The 17,888-nt window shown below is 38.3% G+C and overlaps 1 protein-coding gene across 1 annotated transcript in view; it reads right to left on the minus strand.

Moving 5' to 3' along the window:
- Positions 1 to 291: 291 nt before the first annotated feature.
- adamts3 (ADAM metallopeptidase with thrombospondin type 1 motif, 3) overlaps positions 292 to 17,888 on the minus strand; it is a 179,228-nt gene continuing 161,631 nt past the window's right edge. The window contains exons 21-23 of the mRNA XM_063017819.1: positions 7,304 to 7,511; positions 3,639 to 3,756; positions 292 to 1,162 (exon numbers count right to left, since the gene is read on the minus strand). Coding sequence (XP_062873889.1) covers positions 717 to 1,162; positions 3,639 to 3,756; positions 7,304 to 7,511 — 772 coding nt within the window. The 3' untranslated portion in view covers positions 292 to 716. The remainder of the gene's footprint in view (positions 1,163 to 3,638; positions 3,757 to 7,303; positions 7,512 to 17,888) is intronic.

The following is a 17,888-nucleotide window of genomic DNA, read 5'->3' on the forward strand; positions in this document are numbered from 1 at the left end:
AAGCTTGACATATAACAACACTTGCTGTTTGTGCTTTAATAATATTCCCAACCCTGTATATGGCTTATTATGCAGTCTGAAATGAGCACTGCAGTGTTTCTGCACATGTTGAGTTACAGACAATTAAAGGTTAAATGATCTTAGTTCAGTAATAGTTATTTAGCACTTCTACTGTATGCATTTTGCATAACCACTTGAATAATTACAGAACTGCCAAAATCTGTCACTGATCGAAATGAGTATTTATGTAAACACACTCAGTGTAGCCATATTAAAACATACGTTAAACTTATATTATTTTGCACCATTTTAGAAAAAAATAATACTGATGTTCACACAAAGTATTTACATGAACATTCACAAATATTCCTTTTTTTAATACAACATCTGGACCCAGAAAAGTTGGTTTCTAAAGTTCTCTATAACTAGAAGCATTTCCTAATAAGTTCCACTGGCATTTTTATCATAAGCTAATGTGCAAAACCCTTGTAGGTCTAGCTGTTCGACGGGAAATCTTTGGTGTACTTTCCCCAAAAAGCAGCAATATGTAGATGACTAAGGTAATTCTACAATGACCATGACCTACAAAAAGTGAACCAGCACTTTACTTTCTCACTATTTTCTAAACTTCTTACAGGGATGACCTGAATAAAGATAAAGAATAAAGCTACATGTACATCTAAAAAAGGTCCATAAAGAAAAACTAATAAACTTGTTCATCTTTCCACTTTGGAAATGTCTCGGAGACTGTCTGAGTGCTGTGATGCACTGGCAGAATCACGTTGCATGCGAACTCCCAAAGCTGGCAGGTTTCTGTTGCTGGGATTGGTGGCCTGTGCCACACGTTTTGGAGTTTTGCCCTCACCGTTTAAGTTAGGAGGTGCACTGGTGGAGTTTGGCTTGCTTGAGCGACCCGGCTTGTTGGATGTTTGAATATGGTGTTTGAGGGTGCCATTGATGGAAGCTGTGAGGGTCTCAAGAAGCTGTGAGGCTGAGCCAAAGCGCAACTCCTCCCCAACCTCAGCAGCTTCAGTCATGAGAGTAGAGAGAGTGCGCTTACTGCATGATTCACAACACAGCTTACTGTAGCCAGGGATAGAGCAGTACCGAGCGAGGACTTCCATCTGGCAGAATATGGACTTGTCTCCCCTACACGGCTCATCTGTAAAAAAATACAAATGGTACAAATTCTTTATCTCAGTTATTATTGCAAATTAGATCCATCTAGATTTAAATATAATGAACTATATTTTACACAGATTAAAAGGGCACCATTACATTATTAAATCTGACTGGTCAAAGGATTTTTAGAGTAGCACGTCTCTGACGTCAACTGCTCTACAGAGGTACTGGTTGCAAGGTAATTTTCACTTCCATGGCAAATCACAGCAACTTGTTTGCCAAATTCTATTATGAATACTGGTTAGACAACATTAAGCATTGGAGAAAAAATTTGGACTTAAAAAGCAACTGCATCTTATCTGAACAAAACACAGCTCGAAGCTTGAGCAGTGAATTCTTTAGACATGTACAAGAGTTGGTCCCAAAGGCATAGTGTGCACTCCACTGTCTAACAGTGCTCAACAGTACAACTGTCATGTAGCATGCACAAGGCTTTAGGTAACAAGGTTTAGTCTCTCTTAATCAAAGGTTTAACTGGACTGTAAATTTACTGTGTATTCACAACAGTATCTAACTGGATTTTTTGTAATAATTATAAAATTGTGTTAAATAATCATTCCTCACATGTAAATTAACAGTAACATGGCCGATGAACCAATAGCAGTAGATAACTAATTGATTAGCATAATACAGTGGAAGCTGTGGAAATATGCACCATCACACCTGATGATAAAAGGCTTTTTCTCTTTATTTTTCTTCATGATAACACAACTGTTTAAACTGCTCATACTTATTTTGAGTGACAAAACATGTTTTTTTCTCGGTGTGGTTGGGTGAGCCAGATCATTTGGCTCAGCTAAAAGAAAAGACTCTTTTGGGGCACTGTTCACACTCCCATTCTTTCTTATTTTTCACCCTTTTACTGTCACATGGTTCAAACCAACGCTACACTGTTCTTGATGCTATTGTTAGACAGCACTACGACTACACTGTTCTTGATGCTATTGTTAGACAGCACTACGCTGTTCTTGATGCTATTGTTAGACAGCACTACACTGTTCTTGATGCTATTACTACACTGTTCATGATGCTATTGTTAGACAGCACTACACTGTTCTTAATGCTATTGTTAGACAGCACTACGCTGTTCTTGATGCTATTGTTAGACAGCACTACACTGTTCTTGATGCTATTGTTAGTCAGCACTACACTGTTCTTGATGCTATTGTTAGACAGCACTACACTGTTCTTGATGCTATTACTACACTGTTCTTGATGCTATTGTTAGACACCGCTACACTGTTCTTGATGCTATTGTTAGACAGCGCTACACTGTTCTTGATGCTATTGTTAGACAGCGCTACACTGTTCTTGATGCTATTGTTAGACAGCACTACACTGTTCTTGATGCTATTGTTAGACATCACTACACTGTTCTTGATGCTATTGTTAGACAGCACTACACTGTTCTTGATGCTATTACTACACTGTTCTTGATGCTATTGTTAGACAGCACTACACTGTTCTTGATGCTATTGTTAGACAGCACTACACTGTTCTTGATGCTATTGTTAGACAGCACTACACTGTTCTTGATGCTATTGTTAGACAGCACTACACAGTTCTTGATGCTATTGTTAGACAGCACTACACAGTTCTTGATGCTATTTAAACTCTACATCGTATGTTTATTCCTGTGTTCCTTGTGTTCAGTATATAGTAAGTCTCGGAGTAGACTCCTGCTTTACACAGTTTATCAAAAGGGCTTGTAAAACCATTTCCTCTGGTCTCATACTTGACTGAGCAGAAACCACAATAAGAATTGAATGCAAAGGTAGTATTTGTAAATAAACAGTAACATACAGTGTAAATTCTCTGTTATTATACTGTCATACTGTAATTCAAAATGTACTCCTAAATAACACTACATGCATGTAAAATAACAGCAACATGCTGACGTGTACTGTAAAACTACTATGAATACACAGTTATTTCACTGTCACATACAGTAATTCAATATACAGAATAGTAGATGTGTTGTAAAATAACAGTGAATGCTGGAGTTTGTTCAATTTCCCTGACAAACACAAGTGTAAAAATATATGTAGCTTTAGTTTTTTTTTTAGAAGGAAAAAATGGATATATCCTAGGAGCCATTGATGGATGTCCTTTTGTTTGCAACTAGGAGTAATGTTACATCACACAGCTTTAATACTGACTGGGAAATTTGTTTCCACAAGGATAAAGCAAATAAAATAAAAGGTCTTATGCTGGTAGACACCTAAAGACACCTCAAGATTCAATTAGCTACAGACCCCATTTCCAGAAAGTTAAAACAAATAAAATATTTAAGACCGTCAGAAGTTTAGCAATTATCAAAGATCAATTTAGTATTAAGGATTTGCAGAGAATGTGCTATTTTAAATATTATACAACCTTACCCAACCTGACCTCCAATTACAGAAAGTGTGAGCAGAATGTGAAAATATTCAGGGGAGCCTTTTGGCATGACTTACCATGACAGGGTCCTGGCCGGCATGACTTTTGCGATTCTGGTTTTTCACCAGCACACTGATCTCCAGTACGGCATGTAACCAGGCGTCGTGCCACTCCCTCACCACAGGTCACTGAGCACTAGCAAAGAGAATCACAATCAGATTTAAAATCCTCATTCTTCATATAATTAAATGAAGTCTTTATCAGTTAAATGATACAGCAAAAGAACTAAGAAAATAAATGACAAAAATTAGAGTAGCAGGATATTGTTAATACAGTTCAATCCCTACATGGATATAATATTGCTGATCATACAAGCTACTGCTAGTCTGTATGATCTAAGGTTGGGTTACAACATGATTAAAGCATTGGGATCTCAACAACAACCCTTAACGACCACCAGCAAGTGTTCAAGGTGTGTTGCTACCATGTTGAAAACCATGATGATTAGATTAGATTATTTCATTGCACCAACAGCACAATGGGTAAGAGATTTCCAAGACCTTGAACATTCCTAGAGACACAATTTACAAAATTGTCTGGAAGTGTTAAATTCTACAGAAAATGTTTGGTGTCTGAATCGATCTCCTATAGAAAATGGTGCATCATGCAGACAAGAATCAAACATCAGCCAACAAGGACTGTTGGGCAGTTTGTATCAAGCGTTGTATTAAACAACAATGATCAAAAATCTCAAAAAAGACAAACATGGATTCACGTCCAAATTAAACCTAACCTCTCAATCAAAGCCCAGATAACCAAACTCTCTTATTTTGCTTTCCTATTGTGGACACATTAGAAGAGCAAACATATTGAAAAATACAATTATTCTTGAAAGGATTGAAGATAAAAGAGGAAGAGAACGGCCAGCAACATCACAGATGGATACAAAAAGAGGAACAATAATCGAGCATTAGGAAGCCTAATGATCCAAACAGAAAAGTGGATGTTCTAGAGAAACACTGTGCATGTGAGCACAGTTATAATAAATTATACTACAGCCAATCATGTCTATATGTTAACACTTGAGCATGCCAGCAAACAATCTGGATCTTAATTTAAAAATATGGTCTGTACACTACACATATGGGTGCTGGAAGTCATAATAAACTTGACAGCACTTTCACACAAATGAGAAAAGGATCTTAATTCACTGATATTTGTATTTCTTTGCTGCTATTAAACTATTAAGCAGCGTGCAATCAGGCAGTACCAGACTCAATATGCATGATGAGCTGTCTTAGTAAAGTCAAAGTGAATTTTAAATACGTTTTAGATATAATACAAAAGTCACAAAGGTTTGCATTACTCTTTTCATACATCTAGACCAGAATGTTTTTCCCACTTCATTGTGTAAAACACGTTTTAGTACTTGAGTCTGTTCTTTACAGCAGTTTTAACTTACTAACTCACTCAGTAAAGTAATTCTGTTAAAAGTAACTGTACATGTGTTACTTTTTTGTTTATCTGCCTACAAAGTGTAACTATTCTAGGAAGAAATGTTGGAAACAAAGTCTGGAAAGTGGGAGCAAATGATTTCTTTAGTCAATGTTCTGTCTAGAATCAATTGTCTAAACAGAAGATAACCAAGCGTATAGTAATTCTTAGTATTGATTTAAAAACAAACAACTGACTGTTTCTTCAGGGTGCTTATTGGTGTGCAAAGTCGATATAAGAACAATTACTGAGCCTAATCAAACACCTATTCATAGAATGTAATTTTACCAAATTGTTAAATTTGTCTTTGTTAAAGGCCAATTTTAAACATTTTGCTCATAGTGCAATTCAGCCGAGAGACATATGACTTATTCAAGATAAATCCAAATTTTACCAATTAATTCATCTAAAAGAAAAACTAATTAGTTCAGTTTGAAAGTCTGTTTTTTATTAGGCAGCAGTGTATACATATCAGTGCTTTAAAGAAAATACTGAAATTTACTTGTAAAAGCTTTGAGTTTTTATTGATTATAAAAATGTGAGGTGGGTTTGGATGTCCAGCAAACAAGGAGGTGGTTGGTAAACAAGCAACAGTGATCAGTAAAATCGCACCTTTTGTATGACCTCTTCTGTCACTGTTTGTAAAAAAAAAAAAAGATTGGGTATAAAAAATAGATTAAGTTGTTTACAAGCAAGGATGAGTTAATATTTGCCCCTTTGTGTGGACAAAAATGTTTGTACACACACAATTGCGAAGACTTCATTTTACTATCTACAGTCCATAACATTATTAAGAGTCAGATTATCCATGTAGTAGTAGTAGTAGTAGAACTTTATTGTCACTATAAATTGCAACAAGTACAATTACAGCGAAATTAGCCATCCACCCATCCAAACATTCAATATGACAGGAAGGGGGGGAGACACAGGATAAGAAACAAGAAATAATAAACACATTGGGAGGATAGGAGATAAAAAAAACCCAGCAACCAGATTGTGCTCCCTGAGGAGCACATTATGGTAACACGAGAAAAAAAAGCTCCTTAAGCACACAAGCACATGTAAACAAAACATAACATAGTCACACAACCAGCCACGGGTAGGGATGAGGGGATCAAGAGTAACCAACTGCGACAAGCAGCCATCTGGTGATTCGCAGCCAAACCAGCGCGCACTACAGACCTGTCCTGCCGTGTTGGTGGCACATTTTTCTTCCAATTAACAAATTATGGAATAAATCACACAGTGTTTAAGAAAAAAATAGAAATCACCTTGTGCCAATATTTGTTTTAGAAATGCAAATTACAAGTCTGAAAATGCTAATTAGGCTGTAGTTGAAAGGGAATTCTTTTAGACGAACAAGCTGTTGGCCTTGTCTAATTAAAATGAAACATCATTGTCAAATGAAAAAATGGAAAGCATTATCAAACCCCTTCAAGAAGGAAATACGATGCAATTGACCAATATGATGTGATGTTAATTGTTTACAGTCAGCTGTTTCGCACATTTGGTTATAAGGTTATTAATGGAAAACATCCAGGTAGACAAAGAAAGGTGTCAAACTTGATGCTATGTCAAGATAAAAAAGCAATATGGCTTAAACAGAAAATGCACAACAAAACAAATGAAAAACAAATGGCCTGGAACAGATGTCAGTGTTTGACAGAACTGTAAGAAATCAGCTAAATGAAATGGGATTCACAAATAAAAAATCTAGCACCATTACTTTAAATTTTAGACACTTTTCATTCCATCAGTAGAATATCGGTTTGGTGAGTCATTTTTTTAGAATGATAATGCATCTCTTCACAATAAAAAAGATGTTAAAGCTCTTCTTCAGGAAGGCCATAACAACTCAATGACATGCCAAGCAAACAAATCATTTATTACTTTAAATTTTTACCACCACTTTATCTTGGTCAGGATCGTGGGTTTGGCCTTGTGTTGGCCAGATAGCAACACAATAACACACCCCAGACAGGATGCTGATCCATTGCAGTGCCTCGGCCAATTCATCCCTGATCCAGCCACCCCCCAGCCACGCTCTAAAATGTCTTAGCAACAGCTTTAATGGTGTCTGATGAGGCCTTCATAGATGTGCAACAATAAAATAGTTTTAAACAGTTTCTTTTTAAAATGTTTCATGTAGTCTGGTAAAACGTGTAAATTTAGTAGTAGTTTTACTAATTATGCAAATTATTTACATGCAGTGCAAACCCCAATTCTTACTGGCTGCAGTTAGACATACCTCAGACCAGGCTCCAATCCTCCACTGGGCGGGACAGGGCAGTCTGTTGCAGGGACGCCTGGTCTCAGGTTTCTCTCCGCTGCAGTACTTGCTGTGAACGGAGCGGTTTGTGCCCTCGTGCAGAAACTGAACGCAGAGTACAGTACGAATCTGGTATCCTAAACTTCCACATGTCTTAGTACAGTGCTCCCACTCCTCAGTTATCCATCTGTAGGAAATGAGAATAGCAGAGGTTTGTGTTAATAGCAAAAGTTGAGCTTTTGTTTTCCTACGTGCTTTCAGAATGCTTTCTCGTGATTTGATTGTGCTGCTTCAGCATCTGTTTGGATGCTAGTAGATACACATACATCGAGGAAACACCTCACCATTAGTACAATACATTGTTATGTGCTGCACAGCCATGCAGAAAACAAAATAATTCACACTATTAAACAAATTGTATTGTCAGTGTTATTTGGCCCAAAAAGGCACATAGTACAGCTAAGATTTGCCTTCATAATCAACCATATTGTTATAGAATATCCAAAAAGTTATGGGTCACACAGCTAGTTACTTTTTTTCAAATGTTATCAGGCATTTCAGCCTTTTTTTACATAATTGTTTTAGTATAAACGGATCATAGAATCTAATAGTGACATTGTGGACATTGTGGAAGGATAAAAAAAATCCACCTCCTTGTTTCTACACTCACTGTCCATGTTATCAGCTCCACTTATCATATAAAAGAACTTTGTAGTTCTACAGTTACTGACTGTAGTCCATCTGTTTCTCTGCATGCTTTATTAGCCCCATTTCATGCTGTTCTTCAATGGTCAGGACTCTCCCAGGACCACTACAGAGCAGGTATTATTTAGGTGGTGGATCATTCTCAGCACTGCAGTGACACTGACATGGTGGTGGTGTGTTAGTGTGTGTTGTGCTGGTATGAGTGGATAAGACACAGCAGCGCTGCTGGAGTTTTTTAAACACCTCACTGTCACTGCTGGACTGAGAATAGTCCACCAACCAAAAATATATCTAGCCAACAGTGCCCCGTAGGCAGCATCCTGTGACCACTGATGAAGGTCTAGAAGATGACCAACTCAAACAGCAGCAATAGATGAGCGATCGTCTCTGACTTTACATCTACAAGGTGGACCAACTAGGTAGGAGTGTCTAATAGAGTGGACAGTGAGTGGACACAGTATTTAAAACTCCAGCAGCGCTGCTGTGTCTGATCCACTCATACCACCACAACACACACTAACACACCAGCACCATGTCAGTGTCACTGCAGTGCTGAGAATGATCCACCACCCAAATAATACCTATTCTTTGGTGGTCCTGTGGGGGTCCTGACCATTGAAGAACAGGATGAAAGCAGGCTAAAAAAGTATGTAGAGAAACAGATGGACAGCAGTCAGTAATTGTAAAACTTCAAAGTGCTTCTATATAGTAAGTAGAGCTGATAAATGGACAGTGAGTGTAGAAACAAGGAGGTAGTTTTAATGTTATGGCTGATCAGTGTATATTCAGGGCATGATCGCCAGTAGTCATAATCCAATATTTCAAAAATACTGCTACAATAGAATGTTACTGGATGTGTATGTGGTGTACGTGACAAGAAGTGTGTCAATTGCATTGTATGACCTCCAAAACCCTAGCTGGTTTAGACCAGGTTCCTATGTTCTAGCTAAGAAATCTCTGTCCTACAAGGTCATTGATGGGAGTATAAAGGGTGATTATTTTCTTTCCTCCTTATCACATTCACAGTCTCCATGTGATCAGTAAAAAAAACACAGGGAAGAGACATAGAGACATAGTGTCCACAGGTTTTTCCGGTGGTATGCACGCTGAGACTGTAGCCTAGTTGTTTGTTTGTTTGTAGCCATTAGCTAAATAACTTTTTATATACGTATGTTTTAAACGTTAATCTTTCGCGTGTAGTTGATATAGTGTTATTTTGTCTATCGTAAAAAAGCGCCTGTGTTTACGCTTGTTTACTAACGTAAATCCGTGCTTGTGAAAAGTTCTGCTACCGGCATCCGAACGAAGCCGTTTTTAGTTTGTTTTGTAATTCAGCGCATAAACATATTATTCATCCAGAATTAAAACCGCTTTCTGTCCGCACGAAGCACGTTTGTGTTTGGATGTTTTTGTATTTTAGCGCTTAAACATATTTGCTTTGTGGAGAGTTAAAGCCGTTTTGTCCCTGAGCAAGGCCCTTAACCCTCAATTGCATTGCTCATTGTGTAAGTCGCTTTGGATAAAAGTGTCTGCTAAATGCTGAAAATGCTAAATGTAAATATCTATTTCCCTGACTAATGTATTTATAGAACACTTGCTGGCTGACCCTGAGGAGAGTCTTTTAAATGAGTCTTCTTAATTAATTGAGACATGCATTTATAAATTATTATATAACATTTTTATTTAGCAATGTTCCCAGTTTCAGTCAAAGTATTAATTGGCATGCAGAAAACTTCAAGTGCTTAAGTTTCCTGGTTAAATACATAAAAGGGTTTTTTTTATATTTCCTTTTAACTAGCTGTTGGCATGTAGACTTTTCTAGCTATACTTGTCATGTCACTGTGTGTGAGGGAAACTTATAGCTGCACTCTCTCGCAGGAGGGATCATTAGAGCTCTGAATGTTTTCTGAGTTTCTCAGCTGTTGTCTTAACAGTGAATATGGGAATTTACTGCTTTTTTTTATAACCAGAAAATAGTACTGCCCCCTAATTGATGTAAAAGTAATTAAGGAACTGGAATTAGTGTTCTTGGACAGTTACTGGCTATTTATAGCAATGCTTGTCAGGGATACATTTAATGTTCGGCTAATTGTAGTTACTTAAAGTTACAAGTTAAATGCAGCACATATGGGCAGCATAAAAATCTGAATGACTTGGATTAGGGACAAATTGCTCTGGCCAGACAACTGGGTTGACAGCAAAGGGGGCTTACAGGCAGTCGTAGAGTACAGCAAGTACAGTGGGCCGAGGAGGGACAAGCTGCAAACAGGTTGTTGGGCTGGCTGGACCTAGTGATGCCAGAGGACTTAAATCCTCTGCTTTAATTATCCTTGAGATGTGTCTAAAACTTAACTGAAATTAACCTGTTGCAAACTGAACTGATTTGGTCATAGCTCGGCAAGGCACACACCTGGGTCTATAAGGGGTCACCATTTAAACTGTACTGTTAGGACAAAAAAGTCTTGAAGTCTATAAAACTGTCTGTGAATATCCACATTCAAATTGAAGTAAGGTGTAGATCGGGGCTTGGACATAACACTTATCAGCACTTTGAGTGTGCCCAGAACCTCAGAGGCATTCATTTTAAAAAAGATGTGCAGAGATTGGAGTACCAGTACTTTATAAATCAGGCTTTTATAGCAGTGTGAAGACAAAAGTCACTGTTAAGTGAAAGTCATACCTGCATGGAGTTTACTAAATGACACATAAAGCATTCTGATAACAAAAGAGAAATTCTCTAGTCTGATGAGATTTTAACAACACAATGGCAAGACACGTCTCTGAAAGCTCTGAGTGGCCCATCTTAAGGCAAGACTTAAAACTGCATTAAACATCTGTGAAGATGGATGTTCACAGCAGTGGTTATTCAAATGAGTGGAGCTTTATTATTGTTATTTTGAGCTTAATATTTAAAAACCAGGCCATTTTAACAGTACTTGTAGACAACTCTTTGTTTCTGGTGTCCGAAAATGTTTGTATTTATACTCTGTATAGTACTTATACAACCCCAAATCAGAAAAAGTTGGGACAGTATGGAAAATGCAAATAAAATAAAAATGCAGAGTGCCTTACATTTACTTTGACTTTAATTTGATTGTGGACAGTTTGAACCTGAGATATTTCATGTTTTGTCTGCTCAACTTCATTTCATTTATTAATATACTTTCATTCCATGTCTGGCCTGCAACACATTCCAAAAAAAGTTGAGACAGAGGTAATTTAGGGCCAGTAATGAGGTAAAAAATGATGTGAAAATATGGTAAAAAAAAGGTAAATAATGATGTGATTCCAAGCAGATGATGTCAACAGGTGATTGTAATCATGGTTTGGTACAAAAGCAGCATCCAGGAAAGTCTTTGACGAGCAAAGATGATCAGAGGATCTCCAGTTTGTCAACAAATGTGTGCGAAAATGATTGAAATGTTTAAAAACAATGTTTAAAAACAATGTACCTCAAAGAAAGATTAGAAGGGATTTGCATATTTCTCCCTCTACAGTGCATAATATCATTAATCGACTTAGAGAATCAGGAGGAATGTCAGTGCGTAAAGGCCAAGGGCACAAGCTTAAGCTGAATGCCCATGATCTTCAATCCCTCAGACAACACTGCATCAAGAACCGCCACTCAACAATAGCTGATATAACCACATGGGTGAGGGATTACTTTGGCAAACCTTTGTCAAGCACTACAATATGCAGTTACATGCACAAATACCACTTAAAACTTTACTGTGCAAAAAAGAAGCCTTATGTTAATCATGTCCAGAAGCGGCGTCGACTTCTCTGAGCTCGGAGGCATCAAGAATGGACCATCACACAGTGGAAACGTGCATTGTGGTCAGATGAATCAGCATTCCAGGTCATTTCTGAAAAAAATGGACGCCGTGTGTTCAGGACCATCCAGACTGTTATCAGCAACAAGTCCAAAAGCCAGGGTCTGTCATGGTATTGGGCTGTGTCAATGCCCTTGGCAAAGGTCATTTACACCTCTGTGATGGCAGCATTAATGCAGAAAAGTACATTGCGATCTTAGAGCAACATATGCTGCCTTCAAGACGTCATCTTTTCCAGGGACGTCCATGCATTTTTCAACAAGACAATGCAAAACCACATGTTGCACACATTACAAAGGCATGGGTGCGGAAGAAGAGGGTACGGGTACTGGACTGGCCTGCCTGCAGTCCTGACCTGTCCCCAACAGAGAATGTGTGGACAATTTTAAAACCATGCCACAACGAACACCCCGTACTGTTGCACATCTTAAGACGTGTTTGCAGGAAGAATGGAACAAAATAAAACATGAAACACTAAATCACTTGGTATCATCGGTTCCAAAATGTCTTTTAAGTGTGGTGAAAGGGAATGGCAACATTACAAAGTCGTAAATGCTTTACTGTCCCAAAGAAACAAAGTAATAAAGTGTAATAAAGTGTTTTGTATTATTTGCATTTTCCATGCTGTCCCAACTTTTTCTGATTTGGGGTTGGAGATTTTTTTTTATTTTATCCTATTTTCTTCTTTATTTCATTACTTCTTTCTTCTGTATATAGGAGGTACCATAGAGTGTCTCTAAACATAAGGGCAAAAACTATTTTAGATTTTTAAGGATATTTTATAGTGCATGTTTTTTTTTATCCTAGGCCGACCCTATGGATATGCGACAGACAGATTGTTCCAACATTTGTATCCATTCATCTGATTTGTTGCTGTCCACCCTCTTCCTTTTTTCATTTAACATATTCTACACATGATTGTATTTTTGATTAATTGGTTCTTGTCATAATGTGTCCAAAATTAGAGAGCTTTAGTTTGATTATATGGGCTTTAAGTGAGAGGTTAGGATTGTTTTGATTTATTTGCTGTGTCCTGTTTACCAATGTCTTCTCAAAAGTCTTTGCCAGGACCAAAGTTCAAAGATATTAATATTCCTCCTGTCCCATTTTTTACTGTCTAGCTTTCACATGCATAAAGACCAGAGTCTGGACAGTTCTGGTTTATGTTTAATACATCTAAAGATATTTTTTCCAGTTCCTTCATCCTTATTCTGCCAATGCCAGTCTGTTATATATCTGTTTACTCCTGGAACCATTGCTGTTAATAATTAATCCAAGTAGTCAAAAGCTGTCCACCACTTCAACATTTTCTCCAATAATGATTAGAATAAAAGCTGTTGGTCTTTCCTGTTTCCTGTTGTTCATCTTTTTACATGCAAATGAGTTTAAAAAAAAGTTAAGGAACAGTCTGTCCATTTTCTGTCGTGACTGATCAGTGTGGATATTAGAACAAAAATATGTTATCATCTTCCTGAGGACATTTCATATTTTTTGTTAACACAGTCAAAAGCTTTCCTGTAGTCATAAAAGGCAGATAAACAAGAGATCCTTGGCTTTTTCAATAAGTCTGCACACAGCTGTGATATCTCTTGTTTCTGTGCCTTTTATGAATCCTGCTTGCACACCTGGCAGGTATTTTACTGCAAGCTTTTAGCGTTCAGTAATGTTCAGCATAATTTTACATGCATGTGATATGAGGACAATTGTATGTAAATTCTCACACCTTCTTGTCTCCTTTTTTTAATATTGGGATATAAACTAACCCATTCCTCTTAAGTATTCCAGATTTGTTGGCATTATCTGATCAGCTCTTTAACCAAATATTTGACATATTTCCATGGCTTTCTTTTTTTAGCAGTGATCTTAGGGCCTGTTTGACTTCTTCAAGTAGCAAAAGCTCTTCTGTGTAGTTCTGATAAACAGAAGTGTCTTGGCAACTTATGTTTTGTTTGTAGAAAATATTATTTTCATCATTTGATTATTGGTCAGTTATCATCTGTCCAGGAGCATTCCTTAGCATACCACCTTGACATTAAACTTTATTCCTAATCTTGAGTATTTTCTGGAAAGCATTTATTTGGTTTTCCACATCTGTTTCCATCTTCTATGTTGTAGTATTGTCCTTGTCCTTCATTGCAGCTCACTGAAATTTACAATTGACTTATTTTAAAGGTTTTTTTAATCCTTCTTGATTTTGTATGGTCTTTTCTCTCGTTTTTTTTTTTTTTTTTTTGCTATTTCCACAGTATTATTTGCCCTACACTTTCTGTCTCCTCACAGAGTGCATCACTGACTACATTAACTTCTGTGTAGACTCCACTGTACCAACCAGGACTGTTAAATGTTACCCAAATAACAAGCCGTGGGTAACAAAGGACATTAAAGCTCTCCTTAACAATAAGAAGAGGGCCTTTAGAGCTGGAGACAGGGAGGAGGTGAGAACGATCCAGAAGGAACTGAAGACAACTATCAGGGAGGCTAAGAACACATATAGGAGGAAGCTGGAGGGGAAACTACAGCAGAACAACATGAGGGAGGTCTGGAGTGGAATGAGGACCATCACCGGCTTCAGGTCCAGCAATAACAGAGGAGCAGAGGGCAGCGTGGACAGGCCCAAAGAGCTATTTCTGTTCTTTAACAGATTTGACACTACAAGCTCTGTCCTCCCCCGTCCTGATTCTTCTGTTGCTGGTCTTCAGCAGCCCACTACACTCACCCTCCCTCCTCCTCCTAATAGTCTGCCCCCCTCCTGTGATCGTCCCCCCCCACCCGTCACCTCTACAGTGAGCCTCACTGCTGACCAGGTGAGAAAAAAACTAAAAAGACTCCACACAAACAAGGCTGCAGGACCTGATGGGGTCCCCCCTAGGGTGCTTAAAGCCTGTGCCACCCAGCTTTGTGGAGTACTACAATATATTTTTAATATGAGCCTGAGTCTCCAGAGGATCCCTGTGTTGTGGAAGACGTCCTGCATTGTTCCTGTTCCGAAGATGCCACGACCTAGTGACATCAAGGATTACAGGCCAGTAGCACTGACGTCCCACATCATGAAGACCATGGAGAGGCTCATCCTGGGTCAGCTCCGGCCCATAGTCCAGTCACTTCTGGACCCCCTCCAGTTCGCCTATCAGCCCCGCCTGGGAGTAGAGGATGCCATCATCTACCTGCTCAACCGAGTCTACGCTCACCTGGACAAGCCAGCCAGCACTGTGAGGGTCATGTTTTTTGACTTCTCCAGTGCATTCAACACCATTCGGCCTGCTCTTCTGGGTGACAAACTGACAGTGATGCAAGTAGACGCCCCCCTCGTGTCCTGGATTGTTGACTACCTAACTGGCAGACCACAGTATGTACGCCTGCAGCACTGTGTGTCGGATAGAGTGATCAGCAACACTGGAGCTCCGCAGGGAACGGTCCTCTCTCCCTTTCTCTTTACCCTCTACACCACGGACTTCAGCTACCGCACAGAGAACTGTCATCTACAGAAGTTTTCTGATGACTCTGCAATAGTTGGATGTATCAGAAGGGATGATGAGGATGAGTACTGGGCAACAGTGAAGGACTTTGTCACATGGTGCAAGCTGAACCACCTGCAGCTCAATGTGACAAAGACAAAGGAACTGGTGGTGGACCTGTGTCCATCAGGGGGGTCAGTGTGGACATTGTGGAGGACTACAAATATCTGGGAGTGCACATTGACAATAAACTGGACTGGACTAAGAACACTGATGCCCTCTACAGGAAGGGTCAAAGTCGTCTCTATTTTTTGAGGCTCCTGAGGTCCTTCAACATCTGCCGGACTATGCTCAAGATCTTCTATGAGTCTGTGGTAGCGAGTCTATACTGTTGCATGCTGGGGAAGCAGGCTGAGGGTGGCAGATGCCAACAGACTCAACAAATTGATCCGCAAGGCCGGTGATGTTGTTGGTGTGGAGCTGGACTCTCTGAAGGCAGTGCCGGAGAGGAGGATGCTGTCTAAGCTGCAGGTCATTATGAACAATGGCTCCCACCCACTTTATGACACAGTGATGAGACACAGGAGCACATTTAGTGCAAGACTCATCCTACCAAAATGCACCACAGAGCGCCACAGGAAGTCTTTTCTACCTGTGGCCATCAAACTCTATAATTCCTCCCTTAATGTGTGACACTATAGTTTATCTGTGCAATATTCAGTATTCATATGTGCAATAATAATAATGTAAGCATTTTAATCATTTAATTGTGTGTAAATAACTTTTTAACTTTAACTTAAAATTGTTCTTTTTTTCTTAGTTTTAAGCTAGTAGAGTGTTAATTCTTTTTACATAAATGGGTGCTACTGTAAAAAACTGCAATTTCCCTCTGGGATCAATAAAGTATTCTGATTCTGATTCTGTAAGCAGTGTGCAGGATGGATGCTTTATCAGTAAACAAACCTGGGCACGGCCATTAAAACAAGGTACTGACAAAAATCCCAATTTAAAAAATAAAAAAAGACTTGAAAGCATACTGCTGTGGTGTGAGGATGTGAGTTACTCGCTTCAAATTTAATAAATTTCATTTATGTTTTTATAATTTTTTTCCTAAATAAAACTGTGGGATATATTAAACATGTAGTTATGCCCATTGGCACTTATTCCTGGGTAGCAGGTCCTCAAGAGTTAAAAAGGCTTAATAATGCACTTGCTTTAATTTTATTGAATTAGGGTTAAATTACTTTCACACTGTAACTGAGCAGTGCAAACAATTACGGGTAAGGGCCTTGTTCAGGGGCACAATAGATACTTGATGATGGTAAACGATCTTCCGCTTACTAGTCCAGTACCTTAACTGCTAAGCCACCAATTCCCTTAAGTTTAATTTGTACCAATCCCTTATGTGAAGTTCAATTTATTAAACACACCAAAGTTTCATTAAAATTGCTAAATTGGATCTTTCTTAAACACTGGGTCCTGCAGAGTCAGTCGATCTTAAATCATATTCACATATTCATATATTTTTTAACCAAACATTCACTAATATGAATAAATGGCATGTTCATTTTAAATTGAAATTAAAATTTTAATTTAAATTTTAAATACATTTTAAATTGTTATAACACACATTCATAGAATGTAATACATTAAACATAACTTGTAAGACATATTTATAAGGCCTGTGTTGTCAGACCCAAATTAGATCACACATCTACTGCAGTGAGTCCCAATGTACTAATGAGGTTTAATTAGTGTTTAATGTCATTTAAAGAGTGTTTAATGTCATTGAAAGTTTGGCAATTAGAACTCTCCTGAGAAATAAATGTGACCAAATAAGCTTTGCAAGCATGAAGACTGATAGGCTCTGTGGTTTTAACTTGATATATGACCTCTTTGCTACTACAATTAGAACAGCTAGAGAGTAAGAACAAATTTGTGTTAATTATGGATAACACTGACAGGAATGGTAAAATTAATAGTATTGACTGCAAGTTCTGAGGAGAACAGGGAAACTAAATGGATCCCAGGTGGTGGGATACGTTCCTGCAGGTAAAACCTTCCACCTCATCTGTCAGACTCTCCTTAAAGTGTTGGCAATCTTGACCAGATTTTCGCATTGCTAAATCACAGTGGCTTTTTGGGTTTCAAACCAGATAAATGTGAACCAATAGTGGCACAGTGACTTAGGCATTAGCACTGTGGCCTCACAGCAAGAAGGTCCTGGATTAAACTTCCAGGTGAAGTGGTCCAGGTTTTTTCTGTGTAGAGTTTGCATGTTCTCCTTGTGTCTGTGTGGGTTTCCTCTGGGAGCTCAGGTTTCCTCCCACAGTCCAAAAACACGTAAGTTAGGTGAATTAGAAACTGTAACTACCTGTCCTGTCAAAAGTGTTACTGAAATTGTACATGACATTTAAATCTTAAAATAAAAAACCAAATGTGATCCATGCAGGATGTGTTGCCGTTTTCTGACATTTCCATTGTAATTTTTTAGTAAACGCCCAATAGAATTCAAAACTCAGACTATCATTGAAAATGCTTTTATCTTGAATTTTCTTCTTCAGTTTATTT

Source organism: Trichomycterus rosablanca, chromosome 21, assembly GCF_030014385.1.
Source record: "Trichomycterus rosablanca isolate fTriRos1 chromosome 21, fTriRos1.hap1, whole genome shotgun sequence".
In the NCBI taxonomy this organism is placed as follows: domain Eukaryota; kingdom Metazoa; phylum Chordata; class Actinopteri; order Siluriformes; family Trichomycteridae; genus Trichomycterus; species Trichomycterus rosablanca.